General features: G+C 44.6%; 1 protein-coding gene across 1 annotated transcript in view; it reads right to left on the minus strand.

Annotated features, from left to right (window-relative positions):
• Window positions 1-19,730, minus strand: part of Prkch (protein kinase C eta) — a 203,050-nt gene that overhangs the window by 86,428 nt on the left and 96,892 nt on the right. Inside the window, exons 3-7 of the mRNA XM_052185667.1 lie at window positions 9,956-10,106; window positions 8,667-8,701; window positions 4,731-4,819; window positions 3,034-3,163; window positions 843-970 (exon numbers count right to left, since the gene is read on the minus strand). Coding sequence (XP_052041627.1) covers window positions 843-970; window positions 3,034-3,163; window positions 4,731-4,819; window positions 8,667-8,701; window positions 9,956-10,106 — 533 coding nt within the window. The remainder of the gene's footprint in view (window positions 1-842; window positions 971-3,033; window positions 3,164-4,730; window positions 4,820-8,666; window positions 8,702-9,955; window positions 10,107-19,730) is intronic.

Consider the following 19,730-nt stretch of genomic DNA (forward strand, 5'->3'; position numbering starts at 1 on the left):
CGCCTGCCTCTGCCTCCCAGAGTGCTGGGATTACAGGCGTGCGCCACCACTGCCCAGCATAATTCTCTATTTTTAATGATGTGCTGTGAACAAGTAGATCTGTTTCCCCCTCTATTAAATACCATAACACTAAAGATACTTGGTTTCAAAGAGAAGGAGGTTCTGCCCATTCTGGGACTGTCACATGGCCTGCCTCCAGATCTCACAGCCTCCAGACAAGGCCACTTCCCAGCCTCCAACCAAGGACATGGACCAGAAAGACAACACTAAGACCTAAAAAGCAGCCAAGGCTCTGATGGACAGCACCAGTTGGACATTACTTAGGGAGGTTGCAGGACAAAACACAGCCAGGGCAAGCAAACCTCTCTGCACCCACTCCCAAGTGTCCCTACGTAGGAGCTGTCTGCTGAAGAATGCAAGAGATGAACTCACAACCCTGGACACATGCTGCCGTCCAGGAAAGCAGAGAACCGCGGGCACTGGCACCTTCAGTCCCATTGGCGATAAGGAACCAGAGGCCTGTGGCTACTGGCCAGCTCTCCAAATTGGCCACCAGCCAGAGACATACCCCAGGCACCTGGATTCTGAGTTTCTTACCAGACCAGATTGATGGGGAGCTGATTTTAAGCGGAGGTGGGGGTGAGTCCTTTCTCTTGCTTCACGATCTATATGCGGTTTCATGCCCTAACTGTATAGACTCTAGTTTGGGAGACAAACTGCCTTTTTTAAGTGCAGTAGTCTCGTTCACTGTATTTGCTGAGATTGTTCCCGGACTCTCATGTGAGCTCACTATACCCGAATAACTTTCAACCCACAACACGCAACAGAGGCAAAGGGCTCACCGAGGTTGGAGAAATATTTCCGGGTTGGAGACCCATCCCTGCCAGGGTCTTGGCAAGCTCCACCGCATTCACCCCACAGTTTGGGGCCACGTTCGCCTGACACCGAATATGTACATTCATTTTACAAACTGGAGGGGGAAAAAAAAACCAGAATCCAGATTCACAAATGTGCTTGCAGAGAATATCAGTACCCTAAGGACTGTGTCAGAAGAATGATACAGGCTGACAGTGTGGTCTCCCAAGATTAAACTCGTACTTAGAACAAGTCCTGGCATTTTATCTGCTTCTGATTAGTGCAGAGGCAGAAATCCTAAACCTGAAAGAATGACAGGCTTCGGATAATGGATTTGACTCTCTTCGCTGTGGCTGGATGGGATAGACTCATCTAAATCCCATGTAACAGCTGCTGCTGCCTTGGCTGCAAGATACGACAGAGAGATGAAGATGTGTGTCACAGTGACAGTCAGGGGCGATTAGATAACAAAGGATCATGCTAACTGACGTCACTCCCTCTTGCCAGTGAAATAAAGACAGCAATCTCCGGGCTGCAACTTGGTCACCTTTTAAACAAGGTGGAAATGGGTTTCTGAAGGGTTTGAGCAGCTTCTTTCTGGGTACTGCTGTGGTTGGGTGGTACCCCTAGCCCACAAAGCACAGCCGGCAGGGCTGTGGTTCTAACTGTTTTATAGGGAAGGAAAAAAAAGAGCAAACTTTCAAGTGTTTGAAGGCCAGGGTAAATGACATTTGGAGAAGTGAGCAGAGCAAGCCACGTGTCTTGTGTTTGTGAAGCTCCCATGACAATGACGGCTTCAAGGTTTAATCAGCAGAAATACATGACTATCATGTTTCTTGAAGTGGGTCCTGCTGATGGAAGGCCCCGCTGAAGCCTTGTGGGACAAATGTCTCTTTGATGGAGTCACTCCATCTTTGGAGGCACAGAACAATCTAGACGTTATGGGGATTGAGTTTGTCATTTGGGAAGCTTTCTTTATGAGAAAGAACATCACATGGCGCAGAGAGAGGCCCTGATGCTTAGGTTCCATTAGCTTCATGGGAAATTGACTGGTACAGAGAGAGATACAAACTACAAAGGCCTTCTAGAAAAACCCCGTGACAATAAAAACAAAAGTCACAGGGGCCAAGTCACCGCAGGTCTGCTGCGCGGGGCACCCGGGAACACAGATGAACCTCATGTGTGGATCTGTATCCTAGCCGGAAATACAAGAAAACGGAAGCGGCTCACACGATGACAGCATGAGACTGGGAGCAAGCAACACCTCAGGTAAAGGCGCTGCTTTGCTGCTTGAGGTAAATGAAAAACGATGTTTTCATTTCATTTCATTCTGTACCCCAGGCTGCTCTGGACCTCACTCTGTAGATAGATCAACCCTTGATGCTCTTCCTAGGGTGCTGGGATTAGAGGCGTCAGTCACTACACCTTGCTAGAATTGGGTCCCTTTTGTTGACAGACGCAGTTTGACTGTCCCAGACAGCCAATGAAAGTTATCATCCTAGTGTGTGTCTCTAAGGCTTCAGGTGCACCTCAAGACAGTCAGATAATCACATATTAATGGGAAATGACGCCAGGCCAATAGCTTCACAACCCCTAACAAAACAGGTGCTGGTCTTCACCTGCCTCGGAGCCTTTGAAAAGGCGAGAGCTCCGAACAGCACTGGGTGCAGTTGGTGAGGTGCCAGCCTCCATCAAAGCTTCAGCTCCTGCTCTTTGCCCTACCAGCTTCTTCAGTCACATCACAGGACATTTGCAGACAACTCACGCAGCTCCTGCCAATGTGACAACTCAACTGCTGCCTACTTCTGGCGAGAGCCAGTTCTTAGAACCCAAACCTCTCTTTGGCCATCCACCCACGCCTCCTCCCACCTTCTCTCTCTCTGACAGCCAATTTCCAAAGCCCTCTTTCAAATGCCTTTTAAAACATACACTCAGCAACAGGTAGCTAACAACTAGCAAGGTAGATCTTTAGACTTAACATGTAATTTAATCTATATTATTATAGGGATCTGACACACTTCTCTTTACATATACTCCAGCCCAACCAATGATGCTTAAATAACACAATTCAGGTATTTATATGTAAATCATCAGCCCCAGGTCAGATAATAAGCCCACAGAGCTTCAAAGGCTTATAGTAGGATGCTATAGGAGAAGGAGGAGGCCAGCGCTCCTTACTTTTACACTGCAGTCCTTGTCGCATTATTCCCCAGAGCAGGGAGCCACAGTGGTCGCAGAACGTGGGCACCTTGTAGTTGTGAACATTGAACTTGTGTGGGATGTTGATGCCGAACCTCTGCTCTGCGATCTGGGGGAAGAGAAGGACAGGTCGACTCTCGAAGCAATGTCTTTTGTGATGACTGGATGGCAGTGTGGCAAGCGACGAGGATTTTGATGACACCCGAGCTGGGTATATTATTTTATCATGCAGAACTGTCCTGCTATTCGGGTCATAGCACATCTTGTTAATGAGGAAGACAGGACTAAGATACAGGTACGTGTTAGACCATTCACCATTTGGAGAAGGAAGGAGAAGTTAACATTTCCTTCATCTTTTATATTCAGATCACAATGCTCTCTGTGTCACGCAGAAGACCCGGGGTCACAGGATGAAGTCAGTCCACAGTGACCCTGCAGTGGCCACCTCACTCAGCCCTTCCAGCCTGTGTCTGGCATTTACATATAGACAATGTGAGTGCCAGTGTAATGGCCTCTTATGGGTCATTTCCCATGTCCCTCCTTGCCATATGCTCTCTGGTCAGCATCACAAATTGAAGCAAAAACTACAGGTGCAGCCTGAGAAAGGGAAAGATGCTGACTGCTCCTCTCTGGACTTTCCTGGCCTCTTTTCTTTATGAGCTCTAGTTCACATCTCTCTGTGTGTTTCCCTATAAAGCATGCTCACTGTCACGAGTACCCAACTTGGACTTTCCCAAGCATCTGCAAGTACACCGTGTCAACCACACTCCCCTTTCTTTCTCCCTCTTGAATTTAGAACATGTGCCCATCCCAGGGAAATGCAACGGGCACTTACACACAGAGACATTTCCCTGGAGTCCCTACATCTCTCTGCTTAGCTAGTGTCATGTACAGTTAATACACTTGTCAATTCAATTTAGCTGCTGCTAATACACATGAGTGAGGCCCAGATGTTTCAGGCTGATACACAGAGGCTGTGGCTCAGGCCTGGACTGATAAGGATCACTAAGGGAGGCAGGCCTCAGCATTGGAAAAGCCAGATGGACAAGCTCAGGCCTCTTTTCCCAACTACAATCCTCTCTGAAACAGCATGTGTGGTGTATACAGCTCTGCTCAGCTGAACACTGACAGGGTCCTTGGAAGGTGCTATGCTCTAAATGCTAAATATGTCTCACAGCTTGTGTTCAAATTCAGGGTTCCCCAGCCAGTGAACTGAACCAAACATGGCTACAGAGTCACTGAGAGGTGGGATCTAGCTTTTTTAAAGTCCATTCTTAGTGGCAGAACTTTGCAGGAAATTCCCCGCCCTAAGGCCCAGCTTCTTCTCCACCCTACTAGGAACTGTCCTGCTCTATGGCATCTAAAACCACAGGACAAAGCAACCCTTTTCTCTTGTTAGTATAGGTTACTATGGGTAGTTATGGGTTGCTATGCATATACTATGTTAGCACAGGTAGTTATGGGTAGGCATTCTGCGGAAGTGAGGCAAAGTCACCACTATGCAAAGTGAGGTCAGACTACCAAAGAACAAAAATATAAATTCCAGCAGCACCATTGTGGGCGCTAAGGACTATGGAGGGCTGTGGGGAGGGGGGAGTGGGAGGGAGGGGGAGAGAGAGGGGGGGGAATGCACACAGAGGGAATGGTGCTTGGTCAGCAAACCAGCCCTCGCTTACCTTGGCATCCACTTTGTTAATGTTGTTTTGGCAAGTGCAGGCTGTAACAATGAGATGATGGCAGCGCTTATGGACGACGCAGGTGCACACTGGGAAATTAAATCCAGCAGTTACACATTTATCAGAGCCTCCCAGGACAGCAGGCTGCGGCAGTCAAGGAGAGCCGCCCACGCCAGAAGCTTTGCTTGGACGTCTGGTCACATCCTGGCAGCCAGTGCCCTCATCCTTCCTGCATCAGCCGACACCATCCTAACGAGACCTCCGCTTACGGTCAAGTGCGCTGCCGTCCTGTCCTAAGCTGTCCTCTCCTTCCTGACTGCATCCCACCCTGCACCCACTTCCAGGGGAATCTTTTCACAGTGTGACCCTGGCCTATTTATTTATTTATTTATTTATTTATTTATTTATTTATTTATTTATTCATTTATTCATTTATTCATTTATTTATTTAATTTTAAAGATTTCTATATTCTTTATTTTCCAGACATATTTTATTCTGTTCTTACTTTGCTGGGGATCTTCAAAAACACCTTAAAAATTTCAAAGTTAAAAGACCTGGTGTTTAGCTGAAACTTATCCAGGCCTTTATTTGTTCTATTATTCTTTTTTAAAAAGTTTTTATTATATACTTGCTTTATTTACATTTCAAATGTTATCTCCTTTCCTCATTACTCCTCCGGGAAAAAACCCCTATCCCATCCCCCTCCTCCTGCTTACCAATCCCTCCCCAGCTTTCCTGACCTGGTATTCCCCTACACTGGGCCATCAAGCATTCACAGGACCAATGGCCTCCCCTCTCACTGATGTCTGAAAAGGCCATCCTCTGCGACATATGTAGCTGGAGCCATGGTCCCTCCATGTGTACTCTTTGGTTGTTGGTTTAGTCCCTGGGAGCTCTGGTACATATTATTGTTCTCCTGTGGGGCTTTAAACCTTGGGTCCCTTCTCTAGATCCTCCATTGCTTGGTTGGCTCTGAGCCATGGGTATTTTGATCCTCCTTCCAAGAAGGACTAAATGTATCCACACTTTGGTCTTCCTTCTTCTTGAGCTTCGTGTGGTCTGTGAATTATATCTTGAGTATTCCGAGCTTTGGGGATAATATCCACTTATCAGGAAGTGCGTACCATGTGTGTTCTTTTGGTCTTATCTGTTCCATGCCTGAACACTTCCGGTGTCGACTCACTTTCATCAACAGTGTTCAAACCCAGCAGGGTTCCTCAGAGGGCTAGAGGATACCTCAGAGGCTACCCATGCTACTTGTCATGATTCTCCTGTGAGACCTATTTGGTTCAATGAAAACTAACCATATGACCTTCCTCTGCCTCTCTGTCTGACATTCCCTACTTGCCTGTAATTGTATCTAATGCTTATGACAAGATAAAACCCAAAAGAATATCTCACCCAAGAAAATATCATGCCCCTTTCTAGACCCAAAACTGCCTCTCCTCTGATTTCCTGCAGCCTCTCACACTACTTCAAATCTTCCACATGTGGCTGAGGCTTGCCCAGAATTCCCTGCATGGTGCTGGGCACTGAATGGGCAGTTGAAGAAGCATTTGCAGAATGGTTCAACCAGCTGCCTGAATATTTAGAACTCTGACACTACCGTTTCCCATCTTCAGCCATGTTAGGGCATAGGTTATACAAACTGAGCAGGTATCTGGGCATGGTGGCATGTGAATTTAATCCCAGTACGTGGGAGGCAGAGGCAGGTGGAGATCTGTGAGTTCAAGGTGTGTGTGTGTGTGTTTGTGTGTGTGTGTGTGTGTGTGTGTGTGTGTCTGTCACAAGACAGCTCTGGATCACCCCTGCCACCTAGTGGAATCCTGTGTTCAATCTCAGGTTCTCAGGTTCTCGGGCTGCACAGGAATAGCCTTCTTACCTGCTGATCCATTGGCTGCCCAGACAGCATGAGTCTTGTGCTTTCTGTTTTGTTTTGTTTCTTTCATGTTTGTTAAAGTGGTTTAAGGTCCAGCGTGTAATTTCTGCTTAGGAAGAATGTGTTGTCTGTTGCTGCTGACTGGTGCATTCCAGGAATGTCAGTTTGATCACACTATGACAGTGCTGTTTAGATCAACCAAAGCCTTGCTTCTCTGCCTGGCCAAGGCTAGCACTGATTGACAGAGCAGCCACAGCAGTAGGCCTGTCTCCTTCCCTCGTGGTCCGAGGGACTTGCGCTCACACGCTTCCCAGCCCAGACGTATGTACACGTCAACCACATTCATGGCTCTCTGGAGAACTGACCTGGTTACTACCACACAGGGCCTTCCTAGCTCTGGCCATTTCCTCTGCCTCAAGCCTGCTTGGCCTGGAACACCACCCTGTGCTTCTGATGAGGGTGGGTCTCCACACTTCTCTACTACCAAGCATTTGGTTTTAGTCCTTCGGTGAGATGTAAACAAAACCTTCTCATGCCTGCTAATTAAATAATGTTCTTTCCTGTTCTTTAAAAAGCAGGTCCCCTGCTGAAAGTCAGCCATCAAATGTACTAGCACTGTGCTAAGAGAAAAAAAACCACAACAAACTTACCTTAAGTCACACATTTTAATCTGTAAATCATACTCAAGTATATTTAGAGCTTCTCAATCTATATAAGGATGTATATGATGGATATATCACTAGAGGACATACCCCTATATTAGACAGGTACAGGCTAAAATCTGCTTTCAACCTACCTTGTGAGCTATCTTCTCACTTGGGGCTGAATCGTATTTGTAGGTTACTTAACAATTGTTATATTAATTTACATGCGCACTTTCCCTAACTTTGAGAATTCAGTGGAATTTCTTATATGTAAAAGTAAAAATTAGATTCAAGAGTATGTCTCAATCTGCTCTCCTAAGTGAAGAAACACATTGCATTGCTTCCTCCAAAACAGAAGGAGGACTTTCCTTATTTGCATGTGGACTAGCTCTATGGATATGTGGAGCTGTTGTTACCAGTCGCCTGCAGAGTCAAAGTCAAGATACCCAACACTACAGGCACAGACTGACTACACTCAGGCCAACAGAAAGGGAGCCCCATGGAAGGCCAAGTGGACCCAGCCCACACCCCCACATAAAAGGAGGCTGTTCTCACACTTTGATTTTATTTAATTTTGAGTCTACAAGAATGCTACCTTTAAGTTGACTTTACCTTAGAATTGTGAAAATGAACAGTACTTAATTGTGGATTTTTTCTCACATTCATTAATTCATTCATTCATTGGGCTAGGATCAATAACGTGGCCTGGTACATGCTAATATCTCATTTTAAAAGTGTATTTGATTTTTATTTTATGTTTATGGTGTTTTTGGCCTGTGTGCATATCTTTGTGCCACCAGCATGTAGTGCCCCTGAAGGCCAGAAGAGGGCATTATATCCTCCAAACTGGAGTTGCACACAGTGTGAGCAGCCATGTGGGGGCTCATGACTGAACTCCCACATCCTACGCAAGAGCAACAAGTGCTCTTAACCAATGAACCAACTTTCCAGTCCCTCATTTTTTCTTTTTTCTGAAACCAGAAAGCTAAAAAGATAAAGCTATTTTGGACAAGAGCATCCATTCTCTATGCCGGTGGCATGAACACAGCATGTGACTTCTCATCTTGTCAACAGTGCAATGTGAAAACCAAGGCTTTATCCTCGAGACTCAAGGGCATGCCCACCCCAGTATACCTTGCTGCTCCCTCTTAGCCCTCTCAGGTTACCGAAGAGCGGGCTTTAAGCTGCAAAGCTCTTCTGCATGTTCTGACTTTACAAATGAACAGATTCCCTCTATATTGTCAAAAACATCCAGGATCTGGTAAGAACTAGAGTCTTCCACACGGGCACCAGGCGTCTATGGAGAGCTCTCATTGTATTGATGGATGGCAGCCTAATCTGTCTTCTGTTGGTATTATCATATTTTCACAAGAAAACACAATTAAACATGGTTGTAAACATGTTTTTCTTACCTTGGCATTGGTAACCCTGCTTCCCAAATACTCCCCTGTTCAAGACAAAAGGAAAAAAATGACTGTCAGTCAAATGATTTAGTAATAACATCTATAATTATAGTTCTCGAGAAGAAGTGTGTTCCCTGTCCCTTATGAAAAACATCTCTTCGGGGAAGAGGCATGGACAGTGTGCTGTTCCGAGCCCTTGTTTATTACCAGGAGGCACAACGAACACCAGCTGATGGATTAGACCGCTCCTGGTGATATAAACAGTAGGTGACGAGGGCTCCCGTTCCTCCTACCTTCAGCTGTCTCCTAAATCCTTACTGAAAAGCAACCCGTGTGGAGGAGGCTCAACTCAGCCAGGAGCTCCTCCATTGCCACACACACACACACACACACACACACACACACACACACACACACGCGCGCGCGCGCGCACAGAACGCGCGCAAATTGTCTTATCTCTACATCTCCCGCTGAAACCCACAGTGGGGCAGACGTGGTGCCACCATCTCCTTTCTGCCCACAGCTTAATTTATGACTCACCTGATGTGTTCTATGGTAGTGTGTGTGTGTGTGTGTGTGTTGGGGGCCGGGGTTGTAATTCTGTTTACAAATGCCATAAGTACCCTTAACCTTGACTCTCTTTGAACGTAATTACTGCTTACATTTACGTTCTGCTATAGACTTGCCACTGCTTGCTCGGGCTTACATCTTATAAGACATTGCCCCAAGTCTTTAGAATTTCTCAACCTTTAATTACATTAGGTCCTAATTGCTAGAGGTGAGACCGTGGTAGAGGACCACTAGACGCTAGGGCTTTCCACTATATGGCATGTGCCTCGACACCACTGAAAACTAGGTTTTCTCACTACAATTATTTCCCATAACCGATCACATGATCCATGCCTTCCTCAAGGCAATACTGATAATTTTCCTTTCTCCTCAGCCAGGTTTTCTAGTTTATCAATTGATTGGCTCCTCTCTCTCTCTCTCTCTCTCTCTCTCTCTCTCTCTCTCTCTGATTCATGCTTTTTCATCCATTAGCATCTTCAATGAAATAACCAGGATACGAAATACTATCTAACATTTGGGTGGGTAAATTACTTAGTTTTCTCATTATTATTTTAGTAGCAGGATTAAACATGCTAAAAGAGGGTCAACATATCTACCGAGGTGGCAAAGGTCAGATGTGAAGAATAGTCCTACATACATTTTCTCCTGAAACCACACATAAGCCAAAGAAGCTGTAACAGCAAGACCAGGGACGGGGTGGGGGTGGGGGGGTAAGCAAGCCGTCTCACCAGATGAACTCTCGGCAGTGAGAGCAGTAGGTGGGCTGCCTCAGGTACGTGGCCATGAACTTATGTCCGTTGACTTGATGGACTCGCCTTCGCATAGCCCTTTGGCGCTTCCTGGTAAAATGCTTGAAGATGCGGTCTCTCTGGAGAGTGGCTGTGTGTTACAAGAAAGGAAGACATGGGCTGAGGATATGACTTATAAAGTACTCACCACACAAGCATCAGGACTGGAGTTCGAATCTCCCAAGCTCTCTTAAAAAGCTTGGCATGGTAACACAGGTCTGTAACCTGTGCTCTGGGGACTAGGGGTAGAGACAGCAGGAACTCTGGGGTTCCTTGGCAAACCAATTAAACCTTCACTTCTGCCAACCTTACAACCCAGATGATGGCACTGGTTGCCCAAACACAGTTAGCACAGACCCTCCGATGCCAATCTGTATTAGGTAAAAGTAATCTGTGGTGAGTTCAAATTTTTCTAATCTAATATATAAAGATAGCCGCTCCTATCTGAAGTTCTTGCAATCTGTGCAGCATCTAAGGGTAGTGGATTATGTTTTCACATCATTATACCAGGCTTTCCCCAACACCAACACATGCAAAGATATGACTAGAAAAGTCAGCTCACATCCTCAGGATGCTTCTGGAATAAATCACTGGTATAAAGAAAATGTAAGAAACTATGTGTGAATAAGTTTTATTAAAGTTAAAAGTATTAACTTTTAAATCTAGAATAGAGGATTGTCAGACAATAACTGAGCGACTGTATGGAGTGTAGGAGCTGCTCACATAGCATGAACAGATTACCCATCATCTCAAACAGTTATCATTTCCTCATGATAAGAACATTCAAACCCCCTTTTTATAGCCATGTGATTAATATAATACATTACATTAATAACTACATTACCCTCTGTGTAGCAAAACACCAGAGTTTGCTATCTGGATGTAACTGTTCTCAATGTATAAAATGATTTTAGTTAGAGGATTAGTGTGATAAAACACCATGACCAAAAGCAACTTGGGGAGACATTGGTTTACTTCAGCTAGTAACTCTCAGGTCACACTCTATCACTGAAGTAAGCCAGGGCGGGAACTCAAACAGGGGAAGAACCTGGAGGCAGGAGCTGAAGCAGAGGCCATGGAGGGGTGCTACTTACTGGCCTGCTCCTCATGGCTTGCTCAGTCTGCTTTCTAATACCATCTAAAACCACCTGTCCAGGGATGGCCCCTCATGCCTTAAAAAATGAACAGATTCACAATTAGATATATAAAGTTCTGCTTGGCAAAACACACAAAGCAAATATTTGATAGAAACAAACTGAAGAGAAAAGGGGGTTGCAATACAAGGGAGAGGATTATAACATAAGACATAGAAATCAGCCTGTCATAGTGACACAGGCCTGAAATCTAGCTAAACTAACTGGGAGCTTGAGCCAAGAGGGTCGCAAGTTCAAGACCAGCCTAGGATATAAGGTGAATTCAAACCTAATCTGGGCTGTTTAGTGAGATCCTGCCTCCAGATAAAAAGGACTAGAGATACAGCTTGATGGGAAAGCACCTGTCCAGAATACCCTAGACCCTAGGGAATGAAGGGGGGGTGGAAGGAGGGAGGGAAGGAGGGAGAAAGGGAGGGAGGGAGGGGGAGCGAAAGGGAGGGAGGGAGGGAGGGAGGGAGGGAGGGACTCGAAAGAACCAATAAGGAAAACAAATGAACAATCTCATAAAAATAAGGCAGAGATTATAAAAGACAATTTTAAAACTACCCAGATAGCCAGTAAACATGTCAAGACATCTAATCCTATATAAGATGGGCACTTAGGAATAAAACTAAATCATGCTCTACCTTTTAAATTCATAAACATGAAGAGACTTGTGTGTGTGCTGACAGCGGTGGGTAGGAAGATAATCTGGGATCCTGAATATCCAGGATTTATGGAATGTTCTTGGTACAAAGCCTCAGCACTCCTATGCACCAAACAGGCAGCACTGTCTTCCTAGCTCTGTCCACGAAGGGGCGATGAAGAACACATTCAAAACACTCAGCAAAAAGCAACAATCCGTAGCATTAAAAATGGAAGCTATTTCAGAAATATTTGGGGGTGAGGACTAATATCTTTCAAAGTACAAATGTATATTTTCTTACACTCAACAATCCACTTGAAGGATTTTTGGTTTTATAGTGTAAAAAAAAAATAAAAATAAAAAAAATAAAAAAAACACACCAGTAAGCAAGAGCATCCAGTCTCTGTAGGTATAGGTACAGCAGTCTTTTCCAGGAGAAGCTGGGTGGGCTGCGTGCTGTGGTGGTTCACCTATCGGAACCCAGGAGGCTGCTGAGGCCAGAGGATTGCCTGAGCCAGAGCACAGAGGACCATCTGGGTAACAAAGCGAGACCCTAAAATTAAAAGTTCTTACATTTAAAATAATCTAAAAACGCATGGAAGCAAAGGGGACACTACCAGCGATGAGTGTGGGTCGCGGAAGGGAGCAGCACATCCTGAGTTTCTTAAATTCACACATGGAAATGGCATAAGGAGACCCCGTTTCGTATGCTAATGTGCACTAAAAGATAGAGGGGAAGTGTGGTCTACAGTAGGAAGCCCGAAGAAGGAAATGCAAGAAGAGCCAAAATGAATGTGGATAAAAGGCCATTGAATTCCGAGGCCCAGACACAGGTAAAATTACAGCTGCTCTCGGTGAGGAGTTTGCAGTCTCTGTCATACTACCTAATTTATTTCTCTCTCATGTCTTCTGTCTCAAGAAGATAAAATATAGCACTGTCCTGCACCCTGTGAGGATGATGCATTATGGAATCAATATCTCTGCCAGTTTGTACATCTACATCATCTACAATGTTGGGCAATGGCTCCCTACTGCCCTGCCCTTCCCCACTAGGCATCCAAACGTCTCTCAGGAACCCCTAGTGAACAGGCTCTAAGGTTCCCTGGGTGGCAGATGCTAACTGTGAGGCTGAAGGCATCGCCACTTGTGTGATCACCAGCCTGAGACACAGCTCAGGCGTGGCCAAGGCAGGATGTGCACTGAATTGCTAAACACTTACCATACCTTCACAAATTAAATTCTCTGTAGGAGTCTAATTACCGAGAACCTATTCATTTACGCCTTTGATACTACAAAGATGGGCTAAAAGGTCAGCTCGCTTGCATTTTTAATATTTCATGAATTTAATCCTTTCTGTTTGCTCAGTGGCAGTCTGCAGAGCGGTAGCATGAACTCTGAACTTTGCAGGTTCCTTCTAACCAGGAAATCTAAGCCGATTCTGTTTCTGTCCCCTATGTTGCTCTGGTCCTCCATCTTTCCCAGAATACTCTCTTGGTTTTCCAACTAGACCTATCTTTATCCTACCTGCTCCAGAACTCAGCAGCCTCCGCCAGATCCTCAGGGCGGATCCCAGTCTCTTCTAAGCTTCAGCCCTGTGAACCAGGCTTCTGCAGGTCCTGAATACACAGGGACTCTGACTGCGTGCCACTCACCCATCCCTACATTTCCTATATGCACTTTTTGTTTCAAAAGCAAATTCGTATGTGTGCCGTGCATGCACACACACACACACACACACCCATACACAACCCACAAACATACCCGGGAATCTGCAAGACATTTGAACACAAAAACTTTGGGGTCTGCGTTACCTCCAGTGGCATTCTCTTGACTGATGTTATGAGCACAAGGAGGAGAGGGAATTTTCCTACTGCAAGCTTGCACCCCACTTCACAAACTGAGGACAGAGTGGGCTTCCTCATTGCTTGGGCAGGTTTTCTGTTTACTTAGGTCGGAATTTAAAGGGCTATAAAAGACTACCTAACCCTGACTGTGGCTCACGCCACCTGGGCTTTGAGAAATCTTTCAAATCATATTTCAGTCAGACACGTTGAGCAACCCTAACATGCCTTGCAACTAAAACTTGCATCACAGGCTCTGCTTGGCTCCCAAGTGCCCAGGGCCTCTTAAATAAATAGGAAGCTGGCTCTGAGCCCTGGCAAGGAAATGCACATTCCTGTCTCCAGGGGTCAGCAGCCTTGCAGCCCTGATAATGTCCCTCCAGAAGTTGACTGTGAGGAGCCATTACCTGGATAGGGTGCAGGGCAAGCCTGTCATTATCATGGAAAGAAACTTTTTTTTGACAAAACTTCAGTGTTGCAAAGCTGAGTGCTAACCCGCGTATCATTGTGAGAACTGCTGGCACCTACGAAAGAGCATGCAATCCCACGGTAAGGGTTCATTTGCAAAAGGCTGTTCTGCACAAAAACCTACACCACAGGAGGCTCCACCGAGGCAACACGGAGCTTTGATATCTCTTTAAATCAGCTTTAACTTCACCTCAAAAAAGGTAATGTCTACACCCTCAGAAGTTGTTTGTCTCACTAAGCTGATGTGAGGTTTTGTTTGAAAATGCTCACAGTTCCTAACTTTCTCTGTGTGCTCTTCATTCACAGATAGTTTCCTGGTATCTCTGGGAAATAATACATTTTCTGGAAACTCGGAAACTAACAGGAAGGTTAAGTGGGGTCAAGCAGCCAATGACATCAGAGAAGAGGCCAGATTCTGGTTACTGCTGTCAAGCTACTTAGTAACACCAACTTTTTTTTCTTTTTCTTTTCCTTTTTCTATCGAGAGTGTTGTTTTAGCAAATGGAAGAAAACAATTATGAGCAAAACAAAACAGAAATCCTTAGGGTTGACCAATCAACCAAGTTACCAATCATGACAAAACAAAAATGCATCATACGCTCCCAAGACACATCTCTGGAAGGGAATGGGACAAAACAGAGGAGAATTTTCTTCCATGTTACTAAACTCACAGAATAAGCCACTGTCTGATCCTGTTTACAGGAAGCATGATGCATGTGAAGATGGGTGATCCCTGTTTGAGACAAAGCTGATATGAACACAGACAGGCTAGCTATGTACAAAGCACACATTAAAATGAGTCTTTACAAGTATACACCGGCTGCTGTGTGGAAGCCTTCAGCAGGAGGTTAGTGAAGAAGGAATCATGGGAGATGCATATCTTGTCCTCTGGAGTGCTGCATAAAGGTGGTGAGACTAGCAGCTGCTTAGAGGAGGGGAATGGGAATTGGCTGAATTCAGGTAGTGCCCAGATTCCTGGAACTTCCGTCACTGCCGATGCCCGATGGCGCGGAGGCCTAAGACTTTTTAAGTGGCAGCAAAGCCCCAGCAGAGGTATAGAAAAGAGTCTTCTAAGTTTCCTAAAGGACTTTAACTGTATGACCGACAGCATCTTCCGAACTCGGATGATGCCATTCGGCTTGCCATTCTGCTTGTTGTCTGATGCTGGTTGTCGGGGAGCTGTGTCCAGGTTTCCAAAGGATCTGGCTCCCTCTGAGGAAGACTGATCCATTCAAAGACTCAGCACTGTGAGAGCTGGACAGGCCAGCTACCAATGCCAAAGAAGCAGCTTCTTACTAGACTGTCTCTCCTGGGTTGGACTACCCTTGGTGTATCCCACTAACCATGACGGGTGAGTGGACTCGCTGTCACTGAGGAATTCCTGGGTAGCAGGAAGTAGGTCAGAACTTAAATAACTGTGACACTCTAAATTGGCACCAAAGTTCCATTAAGAGCCATGGGGGGAACCTCTCACCAGGGTTGAGAAGATACCCTGACCTCCTACCTCCTCCTCCTGATCTCCTTTCTTTCCTCACCTCAGGGATCTAATACAACTCCCAAGCACAAGTCCTTGCTTCTCAGGACTTCTAGAAGCTCTGCTCTATCCATAGGCCCCGGTTCCTCTTATTCTACAATGCTCAGTCGCCTTCATTTGTTCTTATCTCCTACCCAGTGGAAGGTAAGACTTCTGGACTCTCTGGACACCCAGTCATCTCTGTAGCAACTCATTCTTTCTCCATTCCCTTGGTTTCTCACGGTTGCCTATAGACTGGCGATTCCCAAAAGTACATTCTAGCTACATCCTCTCTGTGGCTACTTAGCACCCCTCAGTATATCTCTAAGTTGCAGAAAACTTGACATTTATCAGACTGAACTTTCCTCAACACTGTCTCTATCCTCAGCAGTAACAGTTCCTTTATCCTTGGAGTCAACCAAAGATCCAGGTGATGTCTTCAGAGCCGTCACTGGCTGTTTGCTTGTCCTTGCTTTGCTCTGTCGGCATCCACCATCACAGGCACTGGGCTCAAGACAAGGGCTTAGATGGCAAGTGTCATCAGCCCTGTGTATCTGTACTTTCCAAATCCTCAAATTCAAGCAACCTCAGATCAAGAGGACTGTCTTAGGTGCATCTCTACTGAACAAGCACATACTCTTTTAACATAGCTTAAGAAATACATCATATTTGCATTGTACTTAATATTATGAGTAATCTAGAGATTATTTAAAATATACATGAGATATAAATACTATGCATTTCATATACAGAGACTTAGTTGCCACCTTGACTTTGAGTTTGAGGGATCCTAAAGCCAATAATCTCTTGCAAGTATCAAGAGTCAACTGGAGGTCACTTGGGAAAGAATTCCCAGAACAACAGAAGACAGCAGGAGCAAAATACAAAAAGAAAGGGAGCCCACAAAGTAAACACTAGTAACAGGTTTCCATCTTGGGCATCTGAGGCTCAACACACTGTGGGGAATCACAATGCACAAGCAAAGCTTGAGGAAGGGATGAAGAAACTAGGTTTCTTCCCTCAAGTTGGCACGTGCCATTGGAAGCCCATTAACTTACCAGAAGTTCCAGTTTCTTTCTGGTTAGAGGGAGTATGTCCAGAAAATCCAGGAACAAATTGATAGCCTAGTCCTGATTTCTTTATATTTTTCTATTATATATTATATATTCATATAGATGTTCATATATTCATATATACATATATATCATAAGTATTTGATATATAGTCATGCATATGTAGTATATTATATAGAGACATATAGTGTATATATATATTATATTATGTATAGCTTATGTGTATATTCTATGCTTCTTTAAACTCTTTGTGAAATGGACTTTAAGTAGAATATTCTCCCAATGATAACTTTCAATTATTATGATGCACACTGCTTCTGCACAAATGATTCAACCTCATACATTCCCTTCTGTCTTTTATTATCATGTGTAAGAATCCTATGGTTGTTGTCATAAAAAATGTTAACATTTCCTACCTTCCTGTTGTGACTCTATAAATATTTCATTTTCCCTGAATTGATTTCACCCATAAGTAAATCTGCCATTACCCCTTCTCTGGCTTTCTTATTTAAAAATGAAAATTCTTGACTGGTGTACTGGTTGGTTTTGTGTGTCAACTTGACACGGGCTGGAGTTATCACAGAGAAAGGAGCTTCAAATGGGGAAGTGCCTCCATGAGATCCAGCTGTAAGACATTTTCTCAATTAGTGATCATGGGGGCCCCTTGTGGGTGCTACCATCTCTGGACTGGTAGTCTTGGGTTCTATAAGAAAGCAAGCTGAGCAAGCCAGTAGAAGCAAGCCAGTAAGAAACATCCCTCCATGGCCTCTGCATCAGCTCCTGCTTCCTAACCTGTTTGAGTTCCAGTCCTGACCTCCTTTAGTGATGAACAGTAATGTGGAAATGTAAGCTTAATAAACCCTTTCCTCCCAACTTGCTTCTTGGCCATGATGTTTGTGCAGGAATAAAAACCCTGACTAAGACAACTGGATTACCACTAGCTTTCAAAATGACATGGGAAAGTTTCTCTTCCATCAAATCTGGAATGGCTCATTTAGGGGCACATCTCACCGTTACTCTCAGTATTATTTTATCTAGAAAGTTCTCAAAATAGCATAGTACGTCATCTTGGGCTCAAGTTAGATTACTGTATGCCGGTTTTATTTGCTCCAAATGTAAACATTTTTCAATTATCTGGGTATTTTTCTTGTCTTTTGTTACAAAACTTCACTTTGAGAAAATGACCCTTCACAAGCTCTTGTCTGACAACTTTTTAAACATTGTATAAAAGTGAATCATACTTTGTTCATTGTTGCTGTTCTTGTTTAGAAAGATATCGCTATGGGAAATGCACAGGATTCAGAGACTATTAAAAAATTACCCTAAAGTCAGGCTTGGTGGCACACATCTTTAATCCCAGCACTAGGGAGGCAGAGGTGGGCAGATCCACTTGAGTTCCAAGCCAGCCTGGTCTACATAGTGAGTCCCACAACAGCCAGAGCTACATGGTGAGATACTGTCCTAAAAAAGGGAGAGGTTGCCTAAACGACACCCGTAGGGCTGGAGATTCCTAGCACCGCCACAGTGGCTAACAGCCTCCTGTAAGTTCTGTGACATGGGATCTGATGTCCTTCTGCCCTATATAGGGGTCAGGCACACACCAGACAGACAGACACACGTGCAGGCAAACATAAAATGAAAACAGATAAAAATATAAAATTAAAAAAAAAAGTCATCCTAATCCTTACTATACAAATAGCCTTGGTGAACATGCCAAATACATACACAATATTGACACAGTCCTAAACTGTGTCACACACACACACACCCTGAGGTGATTTGCCAACTACTTTTTAGCCCCCACCCCAATCTTGCCACATCTTTTTTTTAATGGCTGATATTAATACTGAAGGTACCATTGAACTATCATCTCTCATACAACAAATACACATCCCAACTGATGTGATTGAGAGTATGCGTACAGCCCTCCGGGTGGAAGCTAGGCTTCTCCTTATGGCCTGGAATGTTTTTCTCTTTTACTTGAAGCTTAGGGACTCGCCCCACCCCCACCTCAACCTCCAACCCCAGGTCGATCTTCCTTCCTCACACACAAAAAAGATTCTTACACAAACAAAGTATCCAACCAAAATCTTTTCCAGATAAACATGTGTTTCCTGCCCATTTCCTGCCCGGTCCATTTCCCTTTCAATCCCCTGCCACCACCACCCCCTCTACTTTTCCACTTGTAGCTTCCTAAGGTTCTTTCGGAGCTCCCAAGTTCTGGGCAGAGGATTTAGAAAACCCTACTGGGCATAACCATGGACACAGCTGCCGAATCACTTCCTTCTCCAGTTCCACTGCTGGAAATTCCACTTCTCCAACTGCACTGCCTCCCATGGCTGACCCGCCATGACTTCAAAAAACTACTCTGTACACTGGAATCACCCTGATACAAAGCCTTACATTGAAAGTAAGGTGATCACACAGGCAGCACTCATGAGGGATTTAAACACCAGTTACTTTTTTTTAATAATTAAAAAAAAAAAAGAACAGGTGAAGAGATGCTTCCTTTAATCCAATGTCATTTATATTATTTGGTCAATCACTTTCAGAAGCTAAAAAATTAAAGGCATACATCTTGGCTGCCAAGCTGGGGCTCTTGCTGTTGCTTAACAATTAGATTATTCCTTGAATTAAACAATAACCAAATTAAATTTAAAGGATTTTAAATTAAGCACTCTTGTATTTTGGGTTTGTGGTATAAATAAAGGTTTGCCGGGAACATTTAACTTCTAATGAAAATAGGCGTTTAGATGAAATTCCTTCCCCTGTTACCCTGTGCTTTTTACTCGGTGCTACCAGAAATGAATCCTGCTCAAGCTCATTGAAAAGGGTCTTTCTCTATTATTACCTTAACTTAATCTACGGCATTGAGTAGGAGCTTTGAGAACATTCGCTCTCACAGTATCTGAAGGAGCAACACAAGCTGCCCAAGGAGAAAGACGGTCAATAGTCCTGCTCATCTGTAAAGCCTATGACCAGAGCAACAGGCCCAACAAGATATCCCCAGAGGTGCAATAGTGGCACCTTGGGTGTAACCA

The sequence above is a fragment of the Apodemus sylvaticus genome, chromosome 6 (assembly GCF_947179515.1).
Source record: "Apodemus sylvaticus chromosome 6, mApoSyl1.1, whole genome shotgun sequence".
NCBI classification, from domain to species: Eukaryota; Metazoa; Chordata; class Mammalia; order Rodentia; family Muridae; genus Apodemus; species Apodemus sylvaticus.